The sequence below is a fragment of the Colletotrichum chrysophilum genome (genome assembly GCF_026319265.1).
Source record: "Colletotrichum chrysophilum strain AFK26 chromosome Unknown scaffold_256, whole genome shotgun sequence".
NCBI classification, from domain to species: domain Eukaryota; kingdom Fungi; phylum Ascomycota; class Sordariomycetes; order Glomerellales; family Glomerellaceae; genus Colletotrichum; species Colletotrichum chrysophilum.
The window spans coordinates 1-17459 of NW_026517543.1; the positions used below are offsets into that span (position 1 = coordinate 1).

At 52.7% G+C, this 17459-nt stretch overlaps 5 protein-coding genes across 5 annotated transcripts; 4 read left to right on the forward strand and 1 right to left on the reverse strand.

Moving 5' to 3' along the window:
- Positions 1-3093: 3093 nt before the first annotated feature.
- COL26b_013778 (uncharacterized protein) lies at positions 3094-3927 on the forward strand (the record flags this gene model as incomplete). The annotated part of the gene is made up of 2 exons (XM_053186367.1): positions 3094-3520; positions 3611-3927. 2 exons carry the CDS (start codon positions 3094-3096, stop codon positions 3925-3927), a joined length of 744 nt encoding a protein of 247 aa, XP_053029673.1.
- Positions 3928-6540: 2613 nt separating this feature from the next.
- On the forward strand, positions 6541-7261 carry COL26b_013779 (uncharacterized protein; the record flags this gene model as incomplete). The annotated part of the gene is made up of 2 exons (XM_053186368.1): positions 6541-6638; positions 6697-7261. 2 exons carry the CDS (start codon positions 6541-6543, stop codon positions 7259-7261), a joined length of 663 nt encoding a protein of 220 aa, XP_053029674.1.
- A 1200-nt stretch (positions 7262-8461) lies between these two features.
- COL26b_013780 (uncharacterized protein) lies at positions 8462-10643 on the forward strand (the record flags this gene model as incomplete). Its single annotated transcript, XM_053186369.1, has 3 exons — positions 8462-8629; positions 8686-9083; positions 9359-10643. 3 exons carry the CDS (start codon positions 8462-8464, stop codon positions 10641-10643), a joined length of 1851 nt encoding a protein of 616 aa, XP_053029675.1.
- Positions 10644-11174: 531 nt separating this feature from the next.
- COL26b_013781 (uncharacterized protein) lies at positions 11175-12347 on the reverse strand (the record flags this gene model as incomplete). Its single annotated transcript, XM_053186370.1, has 3 exons — positions 11175-11714; positions 11768-11967; positions 12029-12347. 3 exons carry the CDS (start codon positions 12345-12347, stop codon positions 11175-11177), a joined length of 1059 nt encoding a protein of 352 aa, XP_053029676.1.
- A 2526-nt stretch (positions 12348-14873) lies between these two features.
- On the forward strand, positions 14874-16719 carry COL26b_013782 (uncharacterized protein; the record flags this gene model as incomplete). The annotated part of the gene is made up of 3 exons (XM_053186371.1): positions 14874-15086; positions 15164-16583; positions 16640-16719. 3 exons carry the CDS (start codon positions 14874-14876, stop codon positions 16717-16719), a joined length of 1713 nt encoding a protein of 570 aa, XP_053029677.1.
- Between the last annotated feature and the right edge of the window lie 740 nt (positions 16720-17459).

The window sequence follows — 17459 nt, forward strand, 5'->3', positions numbered from 1 at the left end:
TGTGAGTCTTCTTCCAGAAGCTTCCATTGAGTAAGGGCCGACAAGGTTCTCATAACCTTCCACGATATTCTGTAACCTTCCAAAGTATTCCATAGCTGAGGGTCTAGCCGAAGCTTCATATCGGTCCATAGACCGTGACAATAGGTAGTCTGTTGTTGAGAGGATAGGTTAAGTCCTATCTCTTAGTAACGCGGGCAGATCTTCTGGAAGAAGTCTGTCACGTCAAGGAAGGCCTGGAAGCCTTCATAATCGGTGATTAGCCCCTTAAAGTAGCGCTCTAGAGAGCCTATAGGTCCTAGAGGCTCCCTTCGACTATAAGGGTGGAGGATAGGCCACCGTTGCCTCCTCACTAGTGTCTTACGGCAGTAGACCAGGTGGTCTGCCTCTTTAGCCTCCCCGCAGGAGCAGGAAAGCAGTGCTTCTGTGTGGTTAAAGCGTTGATGATACTGTTCGAAGTCTCCGTGGCCTGATCGTGCTGCTGGGAGATGATGAAGGGTAGCTCTTGGTAGAGCTAGTTCAGGAGGGCAGCCAAGGGTGGCCTTAAGCCCCAGCTGGGTATAACGGGGGGGTGCCTCTTTCTTCCACCATTTTCTATGCTGGTGTTGTTTGCGTTCTTGAGCAAGCCGCTTGATCCCTGATAGGGTCGGCAGTAGGCCTCTGGGGACTGGCAGCGTTGTGCCCTCCTTAGCTAAGCTGTCAGCCTCCTCGTTTCCTTTTATCCCTTGGTGCCCTGGGGACCAGTGGGTTTGTATAGTATATATCCTGCTCACGGACCACGGCAACTCAGCAAGAGAACGCAGCTACTCAACAGCTATCGATTCAATACAGTGTCTTCTTACACCGCAGGGAATGATGCGACCTTCCCCGAGCCGAAAACTGCCACGGAAAGAAGAGACAAACGCGCTGATTACGTTGGAATTGCAACGCTCAAACTCCGAGAAACTGTAACCCAGGCCGAATTTCGGCTGGTGGACGACTCTTACGTTGGAAGCAATGGCGTGGCGCATGTGCATTTTCAACAAACCGTTGATGGCATTGACGTGGACAATGCACAATTTAATGTGAATGTTCGTTCTCCTCATCTATCATAGTATCTTTGTTGTGTGCCTAAATTGTAATCTTACGACAGATCTTGGGAGATGGAACCGTTCTATCCTTCGGCAGCTCTTTCTCTGGCCACACTCCAGAGATACCGAGCATTTCCAAGAGAACCGGCCCCTCCACCACTCCCCTTGGAGCTTTTCAGACAGCAGTTCAGCTTCTTGATCTTCCGATCACAGGTGTTGCCGCATCTACAGCGGAATCTATTGATGACGATGGCACATATGTCATTAGAGGCACTAGGGGCGCTGTGACCGATCCATTAGTAAAGCTGGCATATGTTCGAGTCAACGGTTCCGTTGCGCTGGCATGGAGAGTTGAGACCGACATTGGGACTAACTGGCTCCACACGTACATTGATGCCACAACCGGTAAAGACATCAGCGGTGTGGTTGACTACACAAATACGGCTACGTATGAGGTCTAGTGAGTGACTATTTTGACTTAGTCGTCTTTCCTGGACTAATCGGCTCTCAGTCCATGGGGGTCCATGAACCCAGATGAATCAGCGAGACAATCCGTTGCCAATCCAGAAGACAAGGCTAATTCGCCCTTTGGCTGGCATTCCGACGGTACTTAAGAATACACAACACTCCACGGTAACAATGCTTTTGTTACCATTTCATCAGGCAACAATCCCAGCTCTCCTGACCCGCTATTTTCGTATCCCTACTCACCAGCCGCGACGGATCCAGCATTATACGTGGAGGCGTCGGCTACCCAGGGATTCTACATCGTGAACAAATTCCATGGTATCCTCTACAAGCTGAGCTTTGACGAAGATGCTGGAAATTTTCAAACTAACAACAATGGCAAAGGTGGTGCTAGCGGCGACCCGCTTGAGCTTATTGTGCAGGCATCGGGAGGCTCAGCGCAGATCTATGTGCCGGCTGATGGAAGGAGCCCTCGTTTGTCAATGGGCCTATGGTCCGGTACTGCTCGGCGCGACAGCATGTTCGATGCGACAGTTCTTTTGCACGAGTACATGCACGGAGTTACAGGGCGTCTTGTGGGTGGTCCCGCTACCTCGGGCTGTCTTTCCGACATGAATGGACTTTCAATTAATGAGGGATACTCTGACTTCGTACCTACCCTCTTGCGCGTCAAGGAGGGTGACACAAGGAGCACGGATGACACAATCGCAGATTGGGCAACTGGTCAGCCGATTGGGCTGAGATCTCACTATGTCTCGACCAGTCTGGAGACGACTCCGCTGACATATTCGTCCTTGAATGATCTGGTCAGCACGGGAGGCTTTGATTTGGCTACTGTTTGGGCTTCAGTGCTATACGACGTGTTCTGGAACATGGTAGACACCTACGGAATTGGAGACGTGAGCGCTGTCAGCTTTGACGCGAATGGTGTGCCGCAGGGAGCTCGGTATCTGCTGCTGAAGCTCATTTTGGACAGTGAAGCTTCGATGCCATGCAGCGCGCATCATCTCCAAGCTCGAGACGCGCTCTTGGAAGCTGACCAGGTTTTGACTGGAGGCGCGAACAAGTGTTCCATTTGGAAAGGATTCGCTAGGAGAGGCTTTGGGCAGGATGCTGTCTACGGTTCTGGAACGAGGGGCCGAGTTGATGGGTTTGCTGTGCCGTCAGATTGCTAGGTTCCGCTTGATTTCGACCCGGGATGCACGCACAGGGTCTTGGACATAATTCGTTCGCTAGAATAACAAAATTACTATTACTTATCATCATGGAGTTTCTCATTGTCATTATAGTATCCCAGTAAGGTCTTCAACTGATATCGGCCGGGCGGGATGAGTCACGCCGCTGCTGAACTCCACATCCACGGCCCCATTTGATCATCGGAACGGAAAGGTCGCTGCAGCTAAGCACCGCCCGACCCTCTGAATCGCATCCTCCGGCTTTAAACATATTTCCGCGCCTCGGCAGACCAAACTACAAAACTCGAGTCTTACCGCTTCCAGGCCCAATGTTTTGTGTCTTCGACTTGCTCACTCTCAGTCTTACGGAAACTTAGCCTATCATGGCTTCAGAAATTCAAATTCGTCTCGCTAAGCCTTCGGACGCTGACGCAATCGGCAAGGTTCACAATGAGGCCCTCAACCAGTTCCACGAGTTTTACCAAGCCTTTTATGAGCATCCGATCGAGCAGATCATCCTAGTAAACACAAGGAACGTGGTACAAAACCCCAAAAACCAATTCTACGTAGCAGTAGACGAGTCGGACACTGTGGTCGGTTTCATCAGGTACCACGTCGTGGATGCGACGGAGCCGAGCGATGCAACCACGACAGTGGAAGCGCACGAAACTCCCGCAGTCACAACTCCAGCTTCAAATCTGTTCGCCATCAAGGACCACATGAAGGAGCTATGGGAACGCTTTGGTCATCCAAGAGAGGACCAGATGGATGCGTGCTATGAGAAGGCTGTGGACGGGCGAAAGCACAACTGTAAGACCCCTTGAGAGCCTGGATCGAGGGCTGCCCTAGCTTCGGGAGCATGACCTTTGGTGAAAGTTGCTGATGTTTGAATTTGTCCAGATATTAAGCATATCATGGTTGATCCAAAATATCAGCGGAAGGGTATCGGGGCCAAGCTTTTGCGAACGGTGATTGATATCAGTGATTCTGAAAGAGTTCCAACTTTCCTTGTGGCATCAGCAGAAGGTTACGGTCTCTACAAGAGGCTTGGGTTTGAGGACCTAGGGACTTGGGCAATTGACAATGGCCGCTGGGCGAAGGAGATAGTCCAGCATGAACGCGATCTTGGTCTCACTGGGAATGAGAGACTGTCTGAACGGTTCGCCGGCACGCAAGAGGTAGAAAAGTACATGATGAGGTGGGAGACAAGGGGATGATCACAAGAAACTTGGGACAGAGCAAACGTGAAGTGGGCCAAGAGGGGGACACCATCCTGCAGAAGGCCTTAGTTGATCAAGGCTCTGGCTCTGGCACTCGGGGAGCGAAAGGCCTTCGCCGCCCGGGTCATCCAATGAGCGCGGAGTTTGCTGTTATCGACTGAGAACCCCGCGCCTTGTAAATAATCTTTGAATAAACTCATAAGAGCCCAATTCTTGTGAAGAGACTAGATTCGAACGCGCGTCGGTCTTTGCTGAGTCAATGCTGCGAATGAAAAATCGTCCATTTAATCGGCAAGGTTAATATCAAGTTGCGAATATTGGGCGGCAATATTTTAGCAGTTCAACGACATTGCAAAACGGACTCTATCAATCGGCGACCTCTTGGAAAGCCGACGGGTGAACACCTAAGGTAGAGATGAGATGTCGGGGACGTCATCGACGGCAGTGAACCAGGAACGCAAAGCGCGTTCATCTAGGTTATATGGCTGGCTATCTCCACTCTCTCTTGTACCGAAAGTTAGGTCAGCCTCAAAAGCTTACTTGGACATGCACCTGTCAGTGCCAGATCTATCCGATATACGAGCAGCGGGTAGCGCGACGCACAGCACGGAAACAACTGCAACCGCTTTTCTAGAATCTTCGAATAGGACGAAATAAGATATGTGAAGCCCGCGTGATTATCACTTGAACGTAAAATGAGGCTCTTTTTCTCTGGTAAACATCGTGACTGCATGAGATAGATTATTGACAACCTTATGGGAACCACTTTGTGAACGATTCAAACGCCTGGTCTCGGGCCGAACGGTGCATGTTGACAACACCGATTACTAGGGGCGTTCGGGGACGAAAGCCAGTGGAGACATAGCGTCATGCAGGAATGACTCGACTTGACACGAACAGCAAATATCTCAGAGAAAGGGTTGCGTTCTTATTGATCGACGTCGAGTTCATCTGACCCCATCTTAGGGGACATAAGCCGCTATTCGGCTTCCTGCCGACGATGCTGGGCTATCCGGCGGAGCCGAGCGCGGACGATATGGGTGATTCTTTTGGGTGATGCTATGAAACAGCCCGTGGCCTCCGTGGCTCGAGCAGAACTCAATGAGTCCAGAACGACAGACAACATGCAGAAGGGCGGTTTACTGTCAAAATTGCTTTGGCCGCCCACCACCATGGAAATCTGGTGGGTGCTGCCGGTGAACCTGCCAAGGTATTCGTGACAGACGAGCTAGCAAGTGTGCAGAAGGCAGGCATAAGGCTGCATCCGTCACGTATACTATGATTGATCTCCAGTTTGACGATTTCCGATGTCGGAGTTATGGTGCGAAGCATTACATGAGCGAGTCTAGAGTGTCTCACGGGTATTTGGAAAATGGCAAAGCTAGAGCTACCCTGGAGACTTCAGCAAAGATAAGCACCTATTCTTCATTTTCAGACTGTGTTTTCGCCAGGAACTCAACCTTTGCCCATTCATCGGCGTAATTTTCATGATCGCGAGTTGGCCGATAGGCCGTGATAGAGGAAACTCACGCTCTGGGTTCGCGGCCTGGGCTTCATCACGATGCTCATTTCTGGCCAACGGTTAAAGTGATACAGACATCGCGGGGCTGCCGATCGGTATTCATATTTCCCATAACGCTTTTCTGCCGACCTGGTGTCTGATACCTAGATATGCCGTAAGATTGACCATGGCCAGAGCTGCCCGCAGGAACGCCCTACAAACGGCTGTGCGCGTCTCAAGAAACATGCAAGAGAAGACATCGAACGCTGCATAGAAGCAACGGAGCTACGCTCTGCACGACGTCACTCTCACAATGATCAAGATGATCGCTGATCCATACCACAAAGTTCTCTGTGCGCGGCGTTCGTACTCGTCATACGTGACCGTCGAAAATTCGGACCAAGTGAAAAGCCTCTGGCTCTACATGAGACTGGCCGCCCACCGGCTTAAGCAACTTTGAAAGAAAACCGGCTTGTCAATTTGAACGTGAATGATGAGACTGGACGAACAGCTTTTCACTCAAGGAATGTCCGTGTAGGTAGCCATCCCGAGAATCGACCATGGGTCCCAGCGCCAATCACCATCGCCGCCGGTGGAATGCCACGCTTTGGTCCAAACATCTGAGCCGGGTCCACTTCGAAAAGACTTGCCCAAGTCAGAAGGATCCTCACGGAAGAGCCGTGGCCAGATGTTCGTGATCATTGCGGAAGGTTCGGGTTCGCTGGTAGACACGAACGCCCACACGGAGCATCCGGGTCTCGGTTTGCACTCCCTGATTGAGTTATGGTGCAATTGCGGAGCCCCGAAAGTCTTTCATGAATTGACTTGAGATGATTGAGGCTCACGTCACCGAGGAACCGGCGACATGCTTTGACAGCAAACGGTCGGTATAGGTGTGATTCGTTACGATAATCTCCATGTTACTTCCTACGAGCAAAGTGGTATAAAATCATGGCGAATATCCTGTCTATACCATTTCTCTTTTCTCTCATCATCACACACTTCACTCTTCACTTCTACCATCTACTACTTCACACTTCACTTCAATCATCTACTCTTCTTTCTATTCCACACTCGGTCTTTCGACACTAACTTCTCATCTCTTCAAAATGAAGTTCTTCAACTCTATCATCGCCTTGTCGGCCCTGGCGGTCAGCATCAACGCTCTTCCTGTCTCTGTCTCCAACGATGAAGACAACACTTTCACGTAAGCAATCATACCTTCATCCTTATTTCGTCGACATGAATCTTACCTATCTACACAGTGATATGGCGATCTCCGATCTCGCCGGCCGCCAAGTCCCGCCTCCTTCGGCTCTGACTCCGGCCCCTCAACCCGAAGATGAGAACGAGATGGATGAGTGGGAAGAGGAGGCATTCGAGGAAGATGACGTCGAGGACGATGGCGAAGTCGACGCTCAGGGCAAGAAGAAGAAGAAGAAGGGCAAGAAGGGAAAGAAGGGCAAGAAGGGCAAGAAGGGCAAGAAGGGCAAGAAGGGCAAGAAGCCCGCTGAGGCCGAGCAGCCCGACGCCGTGGCCCCACCTCCGGCTGCCGGGGCCGCGCCGGTCCCAGCTGCGGGTGTCGCTCCAGCTCCTGCCGCCGGCGCCGCTGCCGGCGCTCCCAAGCCTGCTGCTCCCGTTCCCAACGCTACCGCCCCCGGAGCTGCTCCAGCAGCCACAACCCCCGCCGCTCCCAAGGCTCCCGCATCGAAGCCTGCCGGACCTGCAGCCCCCGCTGCTCCCGCTGCACCTGGTGCTCCTGCGCCTGCGCCTGCGCCTGCCGCTCCTAAGCCCGCCGCTCCCAAGCGAGCTATGGCTTTCGCCGCCTAAATCGACGACTTTCTATTATGTTAAGAGTATTGGCGTTTGTAGAGCAGGAGCTGGGAGCTAGGAGATAAATTGTACTGGAGGTATGGAGATAATGGTTGCTGGTTTCAACACTGGGGTTCTAAGGGGGTCTTTCTTTATCTGGATCTGGTCTTTCCATAGTCAGTATCATGCGGTGTTTGACACGGCGCTGATACGCATTTAATGTAAAAACTTTCCTTGCTTACTATAAATCACGATCTGGGCGACCATGATTGAAGTGTTTGACACAGATAAAAATTGGCCTTCTCTCCGAGTTTTCAACTAGAACATTAGTCTCGATGAAATGGCCACATTTGCTTTTACTACAACATGAAGTTGTTGAAACAAAACCATAACCACCCTAGATGCCTGGCTTTTCGTATTATCAGAGGCTTTGTTAACACCAACAGTAATCTCTGGTATCAGACTGACTCAGTTTCAATGCCTAATCGGGCTTCTGTAGAGCCTAGACTTTCTGGTCTTTATTTGCATTGGGAAAATCCGATTGTCCAAACTCAGCAATACGGGTGTCATGGCTCCCTCGAATGCTACTCACAACCACAGCAACCTAGCACGGGAAAGACGGGATGGCGTAACCAAGAACAGCAGTCGGCACCCCAATGAAGCCCCTCGTCATGCCGACTTGAACCGCTACCACGGCAGCATCAACCAATAACACCCCTAACGTGCCATGCGATCCAACTCCAACATGGCCAACATTGCCAACAAAAGCCATGGCCAACCACCCAATCTCCAACGCGGCTGCCGTCCGCGGCACGAAAGCTAATTTGACGAAGGTTTTCATGTAACAGTCGTGGTTTTGCGGCAGTCGTATCTGCCGACCCCTCCTCTCCAAGAACGACGTCGCCGCGCTAGTCGATGGCAGCTTAATCCCCGCCATGTTGCATCCAGAAAAGTCGATCAACCCTGGCAGGCGCTCGTCTCGTGGTGTCCCCAATCACACGGCACGTACTGCAAAGTGCCATTGCTCATCCTTAAGCTTTTGAGTGTTCCCCGCAGGAGCAGAGCTCGGATCATTGCCTATCGTCTGGATCACTTCAGTGGTTATAATAAAGGCTCGAGCCATGTCTGTGAACTTGTAGATGCGTGTGAGGAATGTGACACGTTTACGCTGTTTCTTGATCGCAATTCCTCAATTATCGTGATCTCATCATCGTCAAAATGTCTTACAACGAGTCTTCGAGGATGGGGCGCGATAGGGAGATGAAGATTCGCATGGCCCAAGAGGCCCAGGCGGTTATCGAGTACGAGGAGGATCCCCATCGCGCCGCTTTAGAGGACAATCCGGCAGAAGCGCGCGTGAGCATCAAGACCTGGATCGCAATCTTCGTACGAACCCTCAAACTTCATCTTTGAATCTCCCGCTGACAGGTCATCCTTTGCAGTCTATGGCCTTCTCCTTCGGCCCAGCTGTCGGACTCGCTTTCCTCGCAGTTGCATCGATCGTTGTCCCAGTCACCAACGAGCTCGGTGGGCAGGAATCTCTGGCCTGGGTTGTGGGATCATGGTCTCTTTCGACGGCGTGTTCTTTTTCTCTCGCTGGGCCGCTCAGCGACGTTTTCGGCCGCAGACTGCTGGTCCTCGGCGGCCAGGCGACTGTCGCCGTCGGATGCATCGTCGCAGCCACAGCCAACAACATTTCCAGTCTCATCGCAGCCGAGACTCTCATCGGCATCGGCACTGGCTTCGTCTTCGTCTCGTACGCCGGTGTCCCCGAAATGCTCCCAAACAAGTGGCGATCCCTTGGCCTGGGCATATTAGAGTCTGGCATCGCGGTTCCCTGGTGAGTCCGAACATATGACCCTTTTCCTGTTGTCGTTCCCGTCTTCCGCGTCGCATAGTTCGAACGTTTTCCCTGAGTCGGAAACTCTGTTTCGACTCCTGGAAATCTTCGGCACCCAGTTCTGGTGGCCGACCTGAAAAAAAAGGCGACTTGCCGACCGAACACCACACCCTCTTTGCCGTGAACTTGGAGAATCCCCGCACGGCACTACTGCCAGTCTTACTGCCGATGAAAGCCAAGATGGAAGCACGCTGACCGTTCTGGAAACCATCCAGGGGCATCCTCTCCGTCCTCCTCGGCAATGCTCTGCTGAAGTATGCATCATGGCGTTGGATCTTCTACCTGGGCATCATTATCGAGGTACTCGGTTTGATCGGCACCGCATTTTCGTACCATCCCACTGCCAGGCCGCGGGGCGACTATGACAAGACTCGCCTGCAGCAGCTTCGCGATGTCGATTGGATTGGGCTGTTCCTGTTCACCACAGGTCTGGCCGTGGCCCTCATCGGCCTGACATGGGGCGGCACACCTGCATACCCGTGGAATAGTGCCGGTGCAATCGCTCCCATCGTCGTCGGCTTCGGAGTCTTGGCCTTTGGCTTTTGGTACGACTTCAAAATTGCCGCACACCCGATGTTCCCCTTGAAGCTGTTTGTTATGTTCCGCCAGTACTCCGTGTTGCTGGTTGTTCTCTTTGTCTCTGGGATGAACTTCCACGCTATGTCAGCGCTACTACCCCAAGGGACCCTCTATATGTTTACCCCAGATGGCATTCAGATTGGGGTGTTGTCGCTCCCCAATACCTTGATGATTGGCTTCACTGGTGTGCTGGCACCCCTCATCGCTCACAAGGTCGGTTACATCAAGTGGCAACTCGTAATTGGTATGGCGCTGCAGGCCCTCTTCATCGGCGCAAGCGCTGCGACTGTCTATCCAAACGAGAAGCTCGCGTACGCCTTCGTCCCAGCATTCGGAGTGCCCATGTTCGTATGGGTTACCATCCTTTCTTACGCCATTGCAAGTCTCCACGTCCCTCATTCGAACTTAGGTGTCGCCATGGGCTTGCTCGGCACTTTCAGATCTGGCGGAGGTGCCGTCGGTAACGCCATCTTCAACACCATCTTCCAGGAGAAATTCCGCGAGTTCGCAGGTGAAGAGATTGCTGCAGCTGCCATCGGCAACGGACTCAACCCGGCAGACCTTGGGATCATCATTCCAGCATCAATCGAGTACAACTTGGGCAACCCGCGAGCGCTGCTCAACGTCCCAAGCATTACCCCAGAGATCCAGGAAGCACTCAAGGTGGCCGTTCGCACCGCGGCGGGACATGCCTTCAAGATCGTCTTTTACATTACCATCCCTTTCAGTGTAGTTGCGTTACTTTGTTCCCTGTTCGTCGAGGACCCCACCGTCTACATGACTAACCACATCCAATCTGCGATGGATCAAGATCAGATGGGCCCGAAACGCGGGAAGGTGATGCCAAGCCCTGAAGGCCAGGGTATTGAGTTCGACAATGTCAGGACAATCCATGTGGAGGAACACATTGGAAAGAGTTGAGCTACAAAGACATGAAAGTGGCGATCAACTGCTTTGATGTTCTTCAAGAAGAAGACTGACCTGTCTCTCAGGGCATGGATCGATTGGCTGCATGTAGATCATGAGTGTCTTTGCAACGCATATAATAATAGTGAATGGAGCCATTGCGTTGTATCAATAATGAGAAATAGTGCGAACTCCGATGCTGGCAGTCTGCGGTGAGAATTCTCTGGGGATGGTCGCGTGGGCGACGGATGTTGAAGTCGATACACGTAGACAAGACGGGCCGTCATCAGGCTAATTCGTGTTGTCAACTTTTTTATAGAACGAGAGTTATATACAAAAGACCAGGCCTTGGTTCGCCACTCATTATCTTCATTCCCGGTAAATTTTACAAACTCCTGGCACCAAGTTCTCAAGGTCGACCACTTGGCTTCTGTCTCCAAGCAGCATTGAAGGGTATAAAGACCGACTCGAATGCCTTGAACCTTCTTGTTGCTCCATTTCCAACCCATTCTTGCGTCATTATCCCCACTACTACGCATCCCATCTTTATCGTCTCGCCGTGTCGTCTAATTGTGCTGGCCCATTGCCCCCTTGGGTATGGCCGGAGTCTAGTTCGTACCGAGTCTCGGATGTGGGGGCTTCGTAGATGGGGTTGTGACCGGCCTCGGCGGCGTGAGCATGGGGCTGAAGATGTCCAAGAGTCTTGGCTTCCTGGCCGTAGTAGCCGTTGTGAGGTGTGTTGGGAGAAGAGGAGGCGACGGTCGAGTTGACGGTGCCGGGGCTGAGCTTGGCCATGCCGGGCTGGTCTCCTCCCAGCTCGGGGTGATCGCTTTGAGGGACAGCGGCGCCCTTGGAAGCTTTCCTACGGCGCCACCAGAAGAAAACTGCAGCGCCGATGAGGGCGACTGCGGCGAGGGAGACACCCACTCCGATGCCAGCGGCAGCACCGGATGATAGACCTCCGGCGGACGAGTCTGCTTCGGAGGTGGAGGTAGCGGCCGCAGCCGAGCCGGATCCAGTTGCGGTGGCTGATGCGGTTGCAGCAGTATTGGTACCGGTCGCCGTTGCAGATGCTACGGGAGTGGTCTACGACAGTCAGCATCGCAGTAAAATCCAAGCTCGTCTAGAGTTGTGCTTACTCCCGCGCTGTAGATGGTCGAGTAGGCGCCATCGTCAACGGGACGTTCACTCGTCATGACCCAATGCTGGGCAACCTGCTTGCCAGAAACACCATCGCTTCCTTCAATTTCGCTGGACATGAACAGGTTGGATCCTGGGTGAACATCCAGCACGTAATTTGAGCCGTTTCCCACATTGGTGAACTTGTATGAGCCATCACCTGTGCGTATTCCGTCAGCTGGTTGCTCTCCCCGTTCCGTTTTCACAAAGGCCAAGCTTACCCCATTCGCTGATATCCCATTGCTGAGACTCGTCTGATTCCGTTCTCCTCAGGCAACCGATGGTCCTGCTTGGGTGCACCTCATCCTCCTTGTAACACACCGAAAGCTGTTGTCCGACACCTGAAGTGTTCAACCTCGCAAGATAGCGTCCTTCTACATCTCCAAATGGTTGGAACTGCCATGCTTGCGCCGTTCTCGCGAAGACTCGAAGACCTGCATTCGTGGTTTGCAAGTTGTTGTTGATCGGCGCCGATACATTCGTGACTCGCGTTTCCGACACCTGGTACCACGCGTTCGCGTCCAACTTTGCGGCCACCATTTTCACCTGCTAATCTCTTGGCGCTCGTGGTTATCGTGAAGTTGAGATAGCCCCTCGTTGCTGCAGCTCAGCTGATTACAATAGCCCCAAGTTCTAGTCGGCGATATCGTCGCTAAGTCCACTGCCAGAATGCAGATTTTCGAGGATCGTTCGATGCGACAGGTCGATCAATCAAGGAAAGACCGGAAGGAATTCACTGGAAAGAAAGACAAGTGGAATGCGGAAGGGGGATAGAAGGATCAAAAGGACGAAGAACCAGGCAAACGTGACAGGGGTCTTAGTCGAAAGTGCCGACCCCAATCTTAAAGGTGAGCAGCCATGCGCGGCAAGGGGTGAGATGGGCTACACCACGTCGGGCTGCAGGCCTTGGAGGAGCGGGATGGGCTTGAATGTGGAGGGACAGGCACAGCTTAGCAGCCTTTAGCTTCAACGTCGTGGGCTGAGACTGGCTGTTTGACACTCAGCCCCTTAACGCCTCCCGCTCATCTTCTGAAGGATCATCGCCAAGTGAGGTGGCTTCGCAGCAGCGCGATGCTGTGTCATTGGTCGACGGAGAGCTGGGTACAACGCTGTGGCAGCCTGTCGCAAACCCATGAGGAAAAGAACATCATACAGCATGTCAAGCACACCAAGCTCACCAAAGTTCCGTTGAGGTGAGACAGAACAAGACTGGACTTTGGACAGAAACTGCGTGACTGCCAGGCCGCGAGACCGAGGGCCCCATTTCACAGAATCCTTCGACCCACAGCTCTACCGGCAGCGCTTGGCAGATCTGGGCGTCATTCTAATGTGGGTTGACTGGGCTTCAAGAAGCAAGGATTTACGCGATGCCTGTGATAGAGACGGAGTAGTCCACGGCGTTAGTGGATGACAAACACACAGAATCGAACATCTCCAGCCTCAGCGGTAAGCCCCAAGAAACGAGCGAGTCCACGACCGACGCAAAACTCAGAATCCTTCGCCTGGAGTCAAACTTTTCAGCTTAGTCTGTGTGACTGAGCAGCCCAGCAGCAATCACCTCACTCGGCAAAATAGAAAGAGGCCAGCAGGATTGAAACAAAACTCTTGGACACACAGCGCGAGGGCGGTGGCCGCCACTCGAAAATTAGAAGCGGGAGACCACAGACCGGGAAAGCTAAACACCTAATTAGTGGGCGCGGTAATGAAAGTAAGCGCTAGCAACTCAGCCCTGTCCTTTTTTGGGGGCCGCAACTCTGTTGCCCAAGCAGACGCCAGGGGATGCCCTTCTTATTCGTCATTCTCATCACATTGCATTGATCGCTCTGGGGGCAGAGCGCGCGTCGGCCGCCTGTTCCCCGGTCATGGTCTCGGACGCGATAAGTCTGCTCGGACTTAACTATCCGATGAACACTCTTGGCTATGCCTAAATGAAAAGAAAAACAGGAGGGTCTCCGGAGGGGATTACCGGGTCACTCATTCATACCAGATAGTGACACGAAAGCTTGCAATTCCACGTGTTTGCGTCTGCCTCTAAAGTTGACATGAAGAGCCAGCCCTACCAGCGTAGACGGATAGAAGGGCCGTTATTCGCAAATGGGCACAGCAGACATTCGCATGCCCTTTTGTCGTCCCTCGTGCCCTCGTGACCTATTCACCTAGCGCTACCTAGCGCCCAGTAGCGTGACTGGGTGGAAACGTATGAAGAAGAAAAACGGTGTTCTAGCCACCACGGAGAATTCACAACAGGCAGGGCACTGTGATTTCCTTGTGTGAAGACGATGGGTATGTGTTTGTTTGGTGCGTGTTTCTCAAAGCCGTAGAGCTTGAGTAAGCTGAGGGGGTACTGGCTTGGGCGGCAACGCCAACAGCTAGTATGTGCATGCTGTTCTCTGTATTCCATCGACCTTCAGTAGCTTTCGGTCTTCATGGAAATGTTTCTGCTTAATGAAACTCTGAATAGCACCAGCTGCAGTGGGGATCATACAGAGTATTGAACATCCGTCTTTCCGTTTTATTACCGGTCTGCAACAACACCAGTCTTCTACATTTTGAGCCTTTCCTTCACAACGACGGCACCAGTCTCGCTCTCTTGCTGACGCTCTTATCTCTCACGTTGTATGTTCAGAGTAAGACTGGGATTTGTCGCTGACAAACCAATGATCAGGCTGATCATCGGCTACATCGGATGCCTTTACAGCATTGAAGGATTCCGCTTCAGTGTCGCATATGTCAGACACTGCTTCGCTTATTCCACGAGTCTTTTAGCACGTTGAGAGTACTGGCAGCAATACATCCGCGTCGCTTACACGCCTGCTAACAACGGCGCTACAGACGCACGCCGCCCTACTACTTCACCATGAATCAACACGAGCTGCCTGTTCTGGCAATCGATTGCGCGCGCTCACCGGCGTCCGAAACGTCTGTTAAATTCTACTCTGACCCTCACGTCTCCGCAACATTTCTCTCGACCATTTCCTTGGCTTATTGGCTTGTTGCATCACCGTCTGGTCTCACTCGCATCGCCTTATTTCCGATTGCGACGAGCAGTTGCTCGACACAAGTGTAATGGGCAAGTCCTCCCCAGCTGGTCGTGGCCTGGCCGACGAGCCCAGACAAGCCCATCAACCTCGACCCCAGAAGACGAATGCGATCAGGATTGCCGCTATCGCGTCTGGGCTCATTCTGTGTTTCTCGTTTCCGTCCTTCATCTCGCTCGGCGACAAGCCGCCAAGTTTGCCATCCTCACCATTGGCTGATCCAGAGTTTGATTGGCTCCAGGTGCGTCTGACATTGAGAACCCACATTCAGCTGAGGTGCGAGTCCGAACTGGATGATGACATCCAATCGCTTTTTAGATTGTGCCCCAGGAGCAATTCATCTACTATCCCTGCTTCGGCGGTTATCAATGCGCCCGTCTGTTGGTCCCAATTAACTGGAATGATACCGCGAACCCGGCGAGCGCCGCCATCGCCGTGATCAAGGTCCCGGCAAAGGTACCCGTCACGGACCCCCGCTACGGCGGCGCCATTGTCTTGAATCCCGGCGGCCCCGGAAACTCCGGCGTCGGTCAAGTGCTCCGCAAAGGGCGCCACATGCAGACCATTGTGGATGCAGCACGTCCCGCTTCTACTCCGGATCGTCTTTCGGATGGCAAATATTTCGATATCATTGGGTTTGACGCTCGTGCTGTCAACAATACTACGCCTCACCTGACGTGCTTCCCAAATAAGCAGTCCGAGTTGAATTTTCTCGCACGGCAGCCAAGTGATTTTCTCTTCGGGATCTCTAACACTTACATCGACCTTGCCTGGGCAAACTACCGCGCCTTTGGCGAGAGTTGTGCGATTCAGCGCGGCGATGAGCCAAACATGGCTGAATTCGCCAACACCGCCCAGGTCGTCGAAGATATCGTCGCGATGATTGAACGACATGCTGAGTGGCGAGAGGTTGAAGCTCAGCAAATCATCAGCTCATGTGAGGGCTTTAAGCTTTCGAGGTCAGATCGTGGGCGAATCATAAACACAACCCGCTGGCAGAAGGGGGCAGAGAAACTGAACTACTGGGGTGTGTCGTACGGCACGATTCTTGGGCAAACCTTCTCAGTGATGCACCCCGACCGCGTATCTCGGGTGTTGATAGACGGGGTTGTAGACCCTGACGATTACTATTCCGCGGACTGGTTGAAGAACCTGCAAGATACTGACCAGATCCTCCAACAATGGGCAAGCTACTGCAACCAGGCACCGGAAGCTTGCCCTCTTGCGTCTCCTCACACTCCACCAAGTATCATCAACGCGCGACTGGCCCGCCTAGCGAATTCTTTGCTTGAAGAGCCCATTCCAGTTCTTGGCACCGCTGAGCATGGCCCGACTGTCATCGACTACGCTGATATCATGCAACTCTTTGCCGATTCTGTGTACGATCAAAAGCTGGTTGAGCCCTATTTTGAGCTGTTCAGTGACCTTCTTCTGGATCGCAACGGAACCTCAACAGCTGCTCTTAAGATGGAAGGGGACTTGACCCCTTTATCTCTCAACGCTGACTGCATCAAGGATGGGTCGTACTCCGCCGCTTGTGTGAGGGACCAGGGGCCTAGTGGATTCTTTGCAGCTATTGCCTGTGGCGATGGCCCGGACCTAAGAAACACGAGCAAGGCAGAATTTCGAGAATATTTCAAGGAGGTTCGGGGCCAGAGCGATGTTTTAGGAGCAGCCTGGAGCGGACATCGCATGCTCTGTATAAACTGGCAAGCAAGACCAGCTTGGAGAGTTGAGGGTACGTACGACATCGAGATTTCTTGCCTCATAGAACGTTCTCTGACTCAACGATAGGCCCGTGGACGGCAAACACCTCATACCCACTTCTTATAATTGGCAACACGTATGATCCCGTAACGCCACTAAGAAAGTAAGACGTCCGTCGATGTGTCTTTACCCCGTGATGGTGCTAACTCCTGTCCAAGCGCTCATCGAGTATCCACCTTGTTCCCCGGATCGGTTGTTCTCCACCAAAACACGGAAGGCCACGGCTTGCATGCCTCCCCGTCGATTTGTACCGGTAAGGCTGTTCGGGCATATTTCCAAGACGGGACTCTCCCGGAGATCGACACGGTCTGTGAGGCCGAATACCGGGCGTGGATTGGATGTGTGAACCCTGATGGTTGCGATGGGAGAAGTGACGAAGATCAGGCTCTGTGGGAGGCGTTGAATGGAATGAACCAAAACTACCGTTAGTGCTGCCAACAAGATAACGCATGGCCAATGTTACTTTGAAATCACGGATACCTGAATCGTTGTGTGCAGAGAGGTAATTGCGTCCTTGAGCGCGTCGCAGACTCGTAATCAGCTCTGCGCCGCAACCGGAAAGGGGCTGAGCCGTTGTGCCGAGCATGCCAGCGAGAAAGAGCCCTTCATCAAGGGCGAACTCAAAAAGCAATCCGCTACTCTGTAAAAGGCATTTTTCGAGACCACGACGGAATTTGAGTTGTTTATCGTGGAGCCAAGCCTTCGTGGCAGGAGCACACTCTGATCAACGCCGCTCATGAGTAGGATGGTCGAAGCCACAAGTCCCACATGGGCACTTTCGTTGTGCCCAACGGTAGCGGCATTTGTGTACGGCAGGACGGAAGGGAGGACGGGACGTTTCTGCTCC